The sequence below is a fragment of the Pipistrellus hanaki genome (assembly GCF_964339955.1).
Source record: "Pipistrellus hanaki genome assembly, chromosome: 19".
In the NCBI taxonomy this organism is placed as follows: Eukaryota; Metazoa; Chordata; class Mammalia; order Chiroptera; family Vespertilionidae; genus Pipistrellus; species Pipistrellus hanaki.
In genome coordinates, this window is record NC_140521.1 from 10142808 (window position 1) to 10154816 (window position 12009).

Here is a 12009-nt window from a genome sequence, read left to right on the forward strand (position 1 = left end):
CCGATCCCCGCTCAGGGTCGCAGAGCCTGGGACCCCCGCGCCCGGCCCCCGGAGATCCCGCGGCCCGCGCCAGGCAGAGCCCCCGGGGGCGCGCCCACCCCGCCGCCCCGCCGGGCCAAATGCGCCGGCCCGGAGCGCAGACAATAGCCGCCTCCGGCCGCCGGCGGCTCCGAGAAACAAAAGCGGGTCCCCCCGGGAGGGCCGGCGCCCCGCCCGCCGCCGCCGGTCCCGGGACCAAGTTCCCTCCAACCTGTCTGAGTTCGGCCGGCATCGGGCCGGCGGGGGCGGCGCGGGCCGGAGGTGGGGCGGCGGCGGCCGGTCCGGGCTCGGCTCCGGAGCCTGGGCGGCTGGGGCTCGGGCTCCGCGGACTCGCACCCCGCGGGGGCGGGCCTGGCGGCGGCCGCGGCGAGCAGCCAATCGGGCGGGGCCGCGCCCAGGCGGGGCGGGGCGGGGGCGGGGGGCGGGGCCGGGCCGGGCGGAGCTCTGCAGCCTGGGCGAGGCGAGGTGGGGGGGCGGGTCTCCCCTGCAAAGGGTCCCCGGGCTCCTCATCCCTCCCCGCACCCCACTTCCCCGCGAGGGTGATATTTTTCCTGCCCAGAGATGGGCCCAGTCCCTCTTCCCGGGCTTAGGTCCGTCCCCAGTAAGAAAGCTCACACACACACCCCTCTCCACCTCCCCACCCCACCCCGGGTAGAGTTGAGGAAACAGCTGGGGCAATGCAGGATCCGGTGTGGCAATGGACAGAGTGCAAGACCACTCTCTGCTCCTCCTGGCTGCGACTCGGTTTCCCCTTGCTGTGAAATGAGGGCCGATAAGACAGCGGTCACTACCATGGCAGTGCCTCAAAGGTCTCTCAGATCCCACTCCAGGCCAGCTGCCCATCCCCAAAAGGCCTAAGTGTCACCACAGAGCTCAACGGAGACCTGGCCAAGGGACCTGCACTGACCCACTTTGTCTTGGGTTTTCTCCCTCAAGGCCCAAGCCCAGGATCTCTCCACCCTCTAAGGAGAGTCAGAGCAGACCAAAGGGGTGCGGGCGCGGGGAGGAAGGCGGAGGGAGACTATTGGTGACCCTGGGTGAAAGCTTTTGAGGCTGAGTTGCCTCAGACCCTCTCCCCTCCATGTCTTTGATGTATTATACTAGGAAGCGCGGGTGGTGAGGTGGGGTGGGGAGGGGAGGGGGGACGGGACCAGAGTAGTGGGTTAATCAGGATACACTCCCCCCTCCTCCCAGAAGCCTGCTGAGAAGGTGAAGGCACACCCTGGGGAGTCTGGCTCTGATTGAAAGAAACATAGACAAGAAAAGGGCTGGCTGGGCCACCGCTTGGGTCACATCCCACAAAAACAAGCCGGTGGCTCTTGCATTATAATCAAGGTAACCTAACCAGGCGCCGGGAGGCACAGAGCTGGGCCAGCCCAGGGAGGTTCCGTGTGTCAGAAAAGAGAGGTGGCCAGGCTTCCCATCGCCTACCTGTTTCTCCACGGGCACCCCTCAGCGCCACCACGGGGCCTCTCCTTCCACAACACACCCCGTACACAGACCACGCAGCCAGCATGCGTGAGCACTCGGGGTGTGCACTGCGTGTCCCTCTGAGCCTCAGCTTTACCACGGGCACAGGGGGGAGATGACCTGACCACTGGCCCCTGTATCGTCAATCCATGGCAGCCCTCGGTGGAGCAGAAGCAAGAGGGCTGGGGCAGAAGCAGGAGGACGGACCACTGCCCTAAGGTCACGTGGCCTGGATGCTTACATTGGGTTCATTTCTGTCTTCTCCCAAATCACACCAGCTGCCAGTGCCCCAGCCTGAAGCTGGGTAGGTGATGACCACACCCCTCTAACCCCCAATACACACACACACACACACACACACTCACACTCACACACTCACACACAGTCTGGTGAGGGCCAGTCCTGCTCCAGGCAGATGTCTGGAGGAGGGGACCCTTCCTGCTGGAGGATGAAGGGCAGGCAACCAGGACCGTGGCACAGTCCAGGGGGGTGGGGGTAGCCCCTGGCAGCAGTAGCCCCTGGCCTCTCAGCCCCCCTGGCCCAGCTACCTGCTCCCAAGCTGTGCAGAGCCCAGCTCTGGCCCTGAGGACCAGCTCCCGGGAGCTCTGTGGCTCAGCAGGGAGGTCACGAGGACCCCTCGTGCTGAGACGGATCTGGAAAGCAGGGTTGGCATGGAGGTTGCTAGGACTGGACAGCCAGACGTGGTCCCACCTCCCGCACAACCCCCCTCAGCCCTGCCAGTCTAGCCACCGCCCTGGGAACACACTCTCCCATCTCAGCCTGAGAAAACCATATCCTCCCAATAGAAAAAACGGAGGGCAGGCTGGGAAAGGCTGGGGAGGGGTGGTGGGCAGAGAGGGGTGCTGGCCTGAGGTCTCCCCTGCCCCGCCCCCAGGAAGCCGGGGCAGCTCCAGGCCATGGGAACATCTTCCCTCTTCCCTCGGGGGCATCCACCCTTGCCTGTGCCCTCTGGGCTGAAGGCCCAAGCCTTTTCCGGCCTGGAAGGGCTGGACAGAGCTCCTGGCGCCTGAGCGGCAGCCTTGGGGTCACTGGCTGTTGCTGTCCCCATGTGACCCAGTTATAGGCTGTTCTGCCCCTCCTTGAGTTTGGGGGTACAGGCTTCACCTTTGGAGGGCTCGGCGGGACCAGAGAAGGGCGGATGTGCACGTGCATGGGGAAACATCAGGAGGAGAACTCCGGGGACCTAGTTTAGGAGAGCAACCCTGCTGTCCGGTCCAGGAACCTGAGGAGCCCACGGGGAGGGCCTCCAGGGTCACTGCGAGGAACCCAGGGGAACATTCACTCCTGTGCCCCCCGAGGCCAGTGAGCCTAGTGGTGAGGAGGGGGCGCCGTGGGAGGCCTGCAGGGTGGGATCCCCACACAGGGACCCTACTTCCAGCTCCTCCTAAGTTCCCGGGTTAGCTCCACCCTGCCTGTCCCCAACCCCATGCCTCAGTTAATAATGGAGACCAAAATAATCTTGCCAAACTCCAGGACTCCCGCATTTCTTTGTCCTCCCCACTACCACCCCGTGAGCGAGGTGCTTCTGTAACTGGTTTGCAGGTCAGGCTCTGGGGCACAGCGGGTGGCGGGAGGAGTCCTGGTGGCCTGACTCCTAACCATGAACCTCCGTTTCCAGGGTCTGGCCACAAAGCGGACAGGGTTCCACACCTCTTGGGGGCTGATCAGGGGCCAGATACCCGTCTGAGGGTAACAGCCGGTAGAGACACTGAACTCCCAGGTTAGCCTCTGGGCCGCAGGCAGAGCCCAAGGCCTTGCTGGGGCTGATGCGTCGGTGCACGCTAGGAAGGTTGCCCTGGCAGGGCGACTCCAGGGCTGGCAAAACCCTCAGGATGGGACCCTGTTCAGCTGCCTGGGTTCTGGGGGCTCACTCAAGTGGAGGGTCAGGGTGTGTCCTGCCCATTCATCGCATGGTGCCCTGCACACCCACCCGGGATTTCTGGTCCCTCTGAGATCCCCCTTTTCTCCTCTCCCCCCAGAGACCCCAGGCGGTCTTTGCAATTAAGCCAATGCATGCTGGCCTGTGGCCCACCAGGACCCCTCGACTGTTTTCCCACGTGACCATTTGACCCTTCCTGAGTCCCTGGGCTGTTACCTGCAAGACCAGCTGCTGCCAGGCCATCGGCAGGGGCTGCCCGCTGCCCACGCCGCCGCCGCTGCCCACGCCGGGCTGCTGGGCACGCTCCAGCTGCAAGGCAACATGGCGCCGCTCCTGCTCTAGCGCCCGCGTCAGCCGCTCAAAGCGAGCCTCCTGCTCCTTCACCGAGGCCAGGATGCTGGCGGCCGAGTGCACGTTGCAGTCCTCCATGGCCAGGACGCCTGCCGGCTGCAGGCAAAGCAGAGCAAGGTCAAGGGTGGGGCCGAGGCGGAGGGCACCGAGGGCCCCCTGCCAGCCCCACTCGCCAATCACACAACTTACTCCCACGCTGGAGCGTCCAGCTCTCGAGAGGGAAGCCACATTGATTAAATTCTAAATTAAAAGCCATTCATCTGAGGCTGGCCGGAAGCAGCCGGCTCCTTCCCGGTGGGGTGTGGGGCTCTGCTCCGGGGCAGGCTCAGCAGAACCATAGATTATTGGGGGGTCCTGGGAGCCCACTTGGAAGGGAAGGGCCAAAAGAGCTGGGTATGACCAGCACTCAGACCTCCCAGGCCTTCTGCTGCCCACAGCACATGCCAACCCATCCCATCTCATGGGGCCAGCCCAGGCTCCTCTCACTGAGGTGAAGCTGGGGCCCAGAGAGGTTGGGGGACCTGCCCATAGCCACACAGCCGGCGTGGCAGAGCCGATGTGCCAGTGAGCCGGACGTCAGCTGTCCCTGCCCAGCCACCAGCTGTACCTGGGACACCCAGCAGGCACAGGGGTGACACTGGCCTTCAGACCAGCGATCCGGCCTCCACTCACAGCTACGCCAGCTGGAACAGGGTGACGTCTGCCCGCACGGCAGAGTGAGAGCCGCGTACAGCGTGGTTGTGATTCTGTGCTTGAGAGTGGCCCATGAATACTGGATCCGGAGGAGGCTGAGGGTAGGGGGCCCAGGCTACCCAGGCCCAGTGTGCCAACAGGGCCAGGCCTGCCTGGGTCCGGGCCCAGTGCTTCCCCTGCAGGTCCCAGGGGATGGGGAGGGGGTGGCAAAGCCTGGCAGCTGCAATGACAAGCCAGGTTCCTCACCGCTTGCTCCCTGGCTACTCACTGTGATTGCTTTTCATGGGCAAAAAGATGCAGGAGGAGCATTTGGCATTCACACCTAGCCGAATAGGGAGTTCACACCCAGCCACATGGGGTATAGGCCATGTGGCCACCCTGCCAGGCACTTAGTGTGCCCCATGGAGCCAGTGCTGCTCAGGGCATCCTCCTGATCCGACCCGCACCAGGCCACTGAGGCTGCCTCCGCTGGCCACCTCAGCCCTCCACTCATGTAAGGCCTGGGCTTAGAGACACAGCACAGTGGGCAGCGCATGAGAAGGTCCAGCTGCAGGGGCCGAGCCCTTAGAGGAAGGTCGGTGCTAGGCTTCGAGGAAGGTCAGTGCTAGGCTTGCCCCACTGATGCTGGCTGGGCCAGGGACACTGTGAAGAGAAAGGGTGTGCCTCCAGTTTAAAGAACACCCCAGAGTCCAATCCACCGTGACAACTGGGGAAACTGAGGCCCAGAGAGGAAAAGAGGCCAGCATGGGTCCCAGAAGCTGTTCTTCATTTCCCCAGAACCAGTCACACAAACAAACTGCCAGTGTGGCCTGGAGGAGGGGCGGTGAGGTCAGCGCAGGCGGAGGAATGGACTGAACTCCTGCCGGGAGAGGTCCTGGCACTCACAATGAGGAGGGGGTGCCGTGGGCCAGCAGGGGACAAGGCCCGGCCTGGACACAGCCAGGGGCACGCAGCCCCCCTGTGCAGGGGTCACAGACACACCTGCATCTGGTGGCCACCTGGCCCAGTGCACAGATCAGCTAAACCTGGCTGCCCAGGTGGGTGTGATGGGTCCTTTCTCCCTCGAGGGCAGCACAGGGCAGGGTGGAGGTGCCAGCAGGGTGGCCTCAGCTGAGCCTCATGCCCGGGCAGCACAGCTGAGCCCGGGGCCACCCGGAGGAGGGCCAGTGTGCCTGGGAGGGGATGACCAGGACCTAGGGGCCAGGAGGTGGCTTCCCTCCCTCCTCATGCAGAGACGTGGGCTCCTGCCTACCCTCAGGCTTCCCCTCCCCCCAGACCCTGGGACGGCAGGCGAGGGGGGTGCGCCTGAGCCTTCAGCTTCCCTGCCCTGAGCCCTCCCGCAGGCCCCAGTCTGAAAGGGGCCCGGCCCACTGGCTCTGGCTGGGAGCTGGCCAGTGGCCCAGAATTCTGAGCCTCTCGTGAGAAGGTGGCCAAACCCCACACTGACCTTTCCATTACCCAGTTCTCTCAGCTGGAGCTGCATGGCTGTGCGTCTCCCAGGTGACACTCCCCAATGCCAGCCAGCTGGAGGGGATAGTGCCCCACAGCTGCCTCCCGGAGAACAGAGACCCCCGGCCCGGGGCCCATGCCCTCTGCTCTGCCTGTGGGTGAGGGCACTGAACCTTGCAGGCTGCCACCTCGTCACCTTGGTGGCCCCAAGAGCAGCCCTGGCACACGCAGGAGGCAGACTGCCGGCCGGGGGCATCTAGGGAGCCGGGAAGACACAGGCCCACTCTCCTGGCATGATAGCTTCCCTACGTCCTAGGTGGGCACAGGGGTTCCAGACCAGCACCCCGGAGGTGGCTTTTCTGATGATCACTCAAAATGCTATTTTTACATGAAAACATAAATAACTATGTAATGACACGAAAGGCAAACATGTGCATGAATTTTTAAGATCAACCACGAGACTTTCCCAGCTGTGTCCCCAGCTGGCCCTGGGGTGGAGCTCTGATCTGGGGGGTGGGGGTGGGGGGGTAGGTAAGAGACTCACTCCTGCTGGGACCGGGAGGCTCCGGAGGCAGGCAGGGAGGGGCCACTCGGGCTGACGTCATCCCAGCCATTCACCGGGGAAGGGCCCTGCCCTGCCTGCAGGCCAGACCTACCATGATCCCCACCCTGAGCCCAGGCACCACCTTTGCACCCGCGCCCGCCTGCCCAGGGAGGTGATGTAGCCAGAAGACAGGAACAGACAGGCCGTCCACAGACAGCCTTGCCTGTCTCAGGGCAGGAGTGGAGGTGCTCGACCTGGGGAAAGCCTGTCCAGGCTTGGACACCCACGAGTGTCCCCAGTGGGGAGGGGGGAGGGATGAAAGTACAGAGGCTGAAAAACCGGTTTGGCTCAGTGGATAGAGCGTCGGTCTGCGGACTGCGGGGGTCCCAGGTTCGATTCCGGTCAAGGGCATGTGCCTTGGTTGCGGGCACAAACCCAGTGGGAGGTGTGCAGGTGGTGGCTGGTCGATGTTTCTCTCTCATCGACGTTTCTAACTCTCTGTCCCTCTCCTTTCCTCTCTGTGAAAAATCAATAAAATATATATTTAAAAAAAAAGAAAAAGAAAGTACAGAGGCTGGATGGAAGGGGAAAGGAATGAACGAGTAAAAGGATGTGTGGACTGCGGAATAAGTAGGTCGTTGGATGAGAGGATGGGAGCAGAGGAGTGGACGGCTGGGTGGGTGGGTGGCCGCATAGGCAGGTGGTGAATGGGTAAAGGGATGGGTGCAGGCTGGCTGGAGGGATGAGTAAATGGACAGTTGGGCAGACCAATGAGGGGGCAGGTGGGCAAGAATGAGGCCCTGAGCCACCACTGGGAGGAGGGGCCTTGCCCCCGAGCCTCAGGGGCACAACTGGAGATACTGCGCTCCATCGGAACTGAAGGCACCAGCATAGGAATTGCGGGGAGATGCTGAACCTCTCCCCGAAACCTAAGCCACATTTTTGTTGTTGTTAATCCTCACCAGAGGACGTTTTTTTTCCATTGCCTCTTTAGAGAGACACTGGAAGGGATGGGGGGAGGAATTTGGGGAGGGGAAGGAGGGAGAGAAGGAAGAAGGGAAGGGGGGAGGAGGGAGAGAGAGAAAGAGAGAGAAAATATGGGAGAGACACATCGATTGGTTGCCTCCCGACCGGAGGTGGGGTGCGAACCACAACCTTGACTGGGAATTGAACCCCCGACCTTTTGGTGCACAGGCCAATGCTCTAACCACTGAACACCGCCCGTCAGGACCTAAGCCCACATTTGACGTCTTCCTGCTGACCCAGACATTCCTCCTCCCAGGGAGCACAGCCAAATCCTGCTCCAGAAAATCAAATTATGGGGCCTGACTCCAATCTGGGTTGAGGAATTGGAGGAATTTCCTAAGGGTCAGGCGGGCAGGCTCCGATCCTGACCTCTCACCGGCCATCTGTGAGCACACCACCAGCTGTCCCTGTCCCCCAGGAGGGGAGAGAGGGGGCTTGGCACCGGTTGGACCTCCTTCCACACCCCACTCCCCGCCCATCTGGACGGGGAGGAAGGGCCAGCAGGAGCAGAAGAGAGAACCCAGGTGTGGTGGTGCGGGAGCTCTCTCTGCCAGGGGGCGCCATGTCCGCTCAGCACTGCCAGCAGGGAGGCTTGCTCCCTACACCTCTGGCCTGTGGGGGCCCATCTTTACCCTGTCGCCCCCTCCTGTGGTTACTGCCACAGGGGTAGCTTCTGGTCAGCCTACAGGGACGCACACTGTGCCGAGGCTGGGAACAAGGTTGGAACAGGAGGCCGGGACGTGGGGTTCACAAGGGTGGAGTCCTCTTCTGTCTGTCCATTCATCCGTCCATCCATCCATCCCAGCCAGGGCCACTGGGTCACTCATAGTCAGTGCAGGGCCTGGCTGCCTGGGCAGGAGGAGGCTGTTCTCAGCCTTAAAGAATCTATCAAGGCCGAAACCGGTTTGGCTCAGTGGATAGAGCGTCAGCCTGCGGACTGAGAGGTCCCAGGTTCGATTCCGGTCAGGGGCATGTACCTTGGTTGTGGGCACATCCCCGGTGGGGGGGGGGGGGGTCCGGGAGGCAGCTGATGGATGGTTTCTAACTCTCTCTCTCACTTCCTCTCTGTAAAAAATTAATAAAATATATATATTTAAAAAAAGAAACTGCCAAGGAAAAGGCAAACCAGCTTCATTTTGGGAGAATGAGACATTTCTGTCCATCAAAAATAAAAGCCATGCCGAAACCGGTTTGGCTCAGTGGATAGAGCGTCGGCCTGCGGACTGAAGGGTCCCGGGTTCAATTCCGGTCAAGGGCATGTACCTTGGTTGTGGGCATATCCCCAGTGGGGGGTGTGCAAGAGGCAGCTGATGGATGACTCTCTCTCTCTCATCGATGTTTCTAGCTCTCTCTCTCCCTTCCTCTCTGTACAAAATCAATAAAAAATAAATAAATAAATAAATAAAATAAAAGCCTTGCATTTTGGTTATAGGTTTTTTGGTGTTTTTTTTTAAAGTGACACCATTTATAGTAGAACACGTAGAGAACGTTACAGATGGAAGACAATGACTCTGCTTCTAGACGGTGACTGGTGAGGGTGCGTGGGGACGCTCCACCCCGGTCTCTCCACTCCTGTGCATTTGTAATTTTCCACACTGGGGAGCAGGAGGAAAAGGCATCAAGATAACCTGGAGCCGATCGGCACTCTGGGATAAAGTTTCCTTGCGGTCAAGTGTCTCCTTTGTCTACAAAGCGCTCTTACAAATCAATAGAAAAACCGAAACCCCAACTCCAAGTAGGTAAAGGTCATGGACAAGGGACGTGGCCCGAGAGAGAGAAGATGCGGTGAGAGGGGGAGCAGGTGGGAGCGTGAGCGCGTACACAGAGCAAAAACGGGAAGGAGCCCGCCTCTGGCCGCGGCAGCTCCAGGCCCCTTGGCCCCCCAGCCGAGGCCTAGGAAGGAGCACAAGCTTCTGCGACCATCAGACCCTAAGAGGGAAACAACGGGAGAAGCAGGTATCCGCCCAGCTGGCAGCCAAGCCGGTGAAGAGGCTGGGGCACTGAGCTCCCCCGGGGCCTGGGCACTGCCCGCCCAAGGGAAGCCGTAGGGTTGTCAGGGAGCTGGCAGAGCCGTAATTGCATTCATCCCGGAAATTAGATTTCCCCGGCAGAGGAGGCGCGCCTGCTGCATTGGATCATACACGGGGCGGGGGTGGGGGGGGAGGGGGGGAGCACCAGACGGCCCCTTGGTGACCTCCTCCTGCCCCTGGACTGTCTGTCCACATGGACCCCCACAGCACCCATCCCCCGATCACATGGAAGACAACTCCTACACGTGGGGAGACAATCTGGGGGTGTTCTTCAAACATTTATGGGGCGCCCTAGGTCAAGCACTGGTCAGCACCCCCAGGGGGGCCATTTGGCAGGTGGTCCGGAAGAACTGGGCTGTGTGTGTGTGTGTGTGTGTGTGTGTGTGTGTGTGTTAGGGGAGGGGGGATGCATGATGCAGTAAGTTCGGGGTCAGATCCAGGCAGGGACACTCGGGGGGCCCAGGGAACCTGAGAGCCTGGAGCGGGGGCAGGGCTGGGGAGTGGCAGGGAGGTTGCAGATCAGATGTAGCGATGGCAGGCAGGGGCAGGTGAGCCTCCCAGCTGCTGCCCCTCCTAGTGGGAGGCCAGAGCCACAGGGAGCCCGGGGAGTGGCCAGGTGACTGCAGGTCAGACACAGCAACACAGGCAGGCAGGCGAGCCTCCCAGCGACTGAACGCCCCTCCCCTGGGGGGGGGGGGGGAGAGGCCTGAGCCCCAGGGGGCCACCGCCAGAACCCCTGAAGGGTCTGGCTGGAGATTCCCACCAGGACGGGTCACAGATTGTGTTCCCTGTGCCCGCTGTGGCACCCCTCACACCCCTTACGTCTCCTTGGTTCCCTGGGGCCCGCCTCTCTGTCAGGACTCGTGGGATGGAAATGTACTGCAGTCCCCCCAGGTCCTAGGCTGGGGTTCCGGGCAGCCCTCTCACTTCCCCTCCTGCACCTGGCCCCGACTGCAGCTGCAGCCGAGGCCCCAGGGCTATGCTTTTATTTAAAAAAAAAATTTTTTTTTAAATGTATTTTATTGATTTTTTAACAGAGAGGAAGGGGGATTAGAGAAATAGAGTCAGAAACATCAATGAGAGAAACATCGATCAGCTGCCTCCTGCACACACACACACACACACACACACACACCCACTGGGGATGTGCCTGCAACCAAGGTACATGCCCTTGACTGGAATCGAACCTGGGACCCTTCAGTCCGCAGGCCGACGACGCTCTGAGCCAATCCAAGCCGGTTTCGGCGTGAGGGCTCTGCCTTTGAAGCTCCAAGCGTGGGTACGGGCAGCCAGGACCCACCCCTTCTGGGGTCCCTGGGACAGCCGGCCTGGGGGCACCCTGAGGCCCCAGGGTTGGAGAGCCAGGGGCTCCAGGCAGAGAGGGCTGGGGCTGGCAGTCACAGTCCTCTCTCCACCTGCAGCAGCAGCCCGCCCACTCCAGGTCCTGCCATGAGGGGGGAACGGAGGCACAGAGGAGGGGCTGAACTCCGAGGTGCCCTGCTGTGTGGGGTCAGCTGGCCCTCTGCCTCCTTGGCCTCCCCCACTGGGCACCCAGCCTGCAAGGACCCTGTGTGGCTGCCCCAACCACCCCAGGGAGCCCTGCTCACCCCACAGCCTTCCACTCCGGAAGAGCAGGGCCATGTGTGTGGGGGGGGAGGGGGCGGGGGGGGGGGCGGGGGGACAGTTACAAGGGCCCAGGCTCAGCGACCCAAGCCACTGCTCTCTGGGGCGATCCGAGGCTCACAGCCAGGCTGGGACCAAACCCAGACAGACCCACAGCAACCAGGGCCTGGGAGCCCAGCCTCGACGGAGGGGACAAGGGGTCCGTGAGATAGATGTTCTGACGGCCCCACCTGGCACAGCGGGGCAGCTGTCTCGCCAGGCCGAGGGCTGCAGCCTGGCAGTGCAGCCGCCACCCACACCAGCCATGGGCCTGTGCACACCAGTGCCCTCTGCCTGGAATGTCTCTTCCCCCCCCCCCCCCCCCCCGACACAGTGGACCCTCTTCTTCCAGGCCCCCTCTGTCTCCATGGCAACACCCAGGCTTCTCCGGGAGGGACAGAGCCTCTTTGTGGCGGTACAAAGCCTCTTTGAGGGGCGGTGGGGTTACAGCCCCTGGGAGATGAGGAGACAGGGACCCTCCATCCCCTGCTCACCCCGCCCCCCACCCCCCCATGACAGAGCCAAGGAAGCCGGGACAGGAGAGCCTGAGGGTTCGGGGTCCCTGGGATGAACATCAGGGCGCCTGGAAGTGGCTGGGGAACTTCCCGCTGTCTCCCCCATCCTCTGACAAGCAGCGTGCTCTGCCTAAACGGAGAGCGGCACAGGGGAACTCCCACCCCAGTGGAAACCAGGCGGGAAGGTCCTGGGTGCCGGCAGGTAACAGGAGGCCCGGGACCAGGGTGCACAGTGTCCGGTCCATCCCAGGTCACTGTCCCCTGATTCTCTAGCCTGGCTCCCCCACTGTAGAGGCCCCATCTCTGCCTGCCTGCCTGCCTGCCTGCCCT

At 62.2% G+C, this 12009-nt stretch overlaps 1 protein-coding gene across 7 annotated transcripts in view; it reads right to left on the reverse strand.

The window, feature by feature from the left end:
* The window catches only part of ARVCF (ARVCF delta catenin family member), a 50679-nt gene that overhangs the window by 18867 nt on the left and 19803 nt on the right, over positions 1-12009 (reverse strand). For 6 of the 7 annotated variants that reach the window (XM_084867872.1, XM_084867866.1, XM_084867870.1 and 3 more), the window contains one exon: positions 3626-3856. In XM_084867872.1, coding sequence (XP_084723998.1) covers positions 3626-3838 — 213 coding nt within the window. In that variant the 5' untranslated portion in view covers positions 3839-3856. Of the gene's footprint in view, positions 1-250; positions 397-3625; positions 3857-12009 lie in introns of those variants that run through there. The other variant, XM_084867871.1, reaches the window with a different exon arrangement.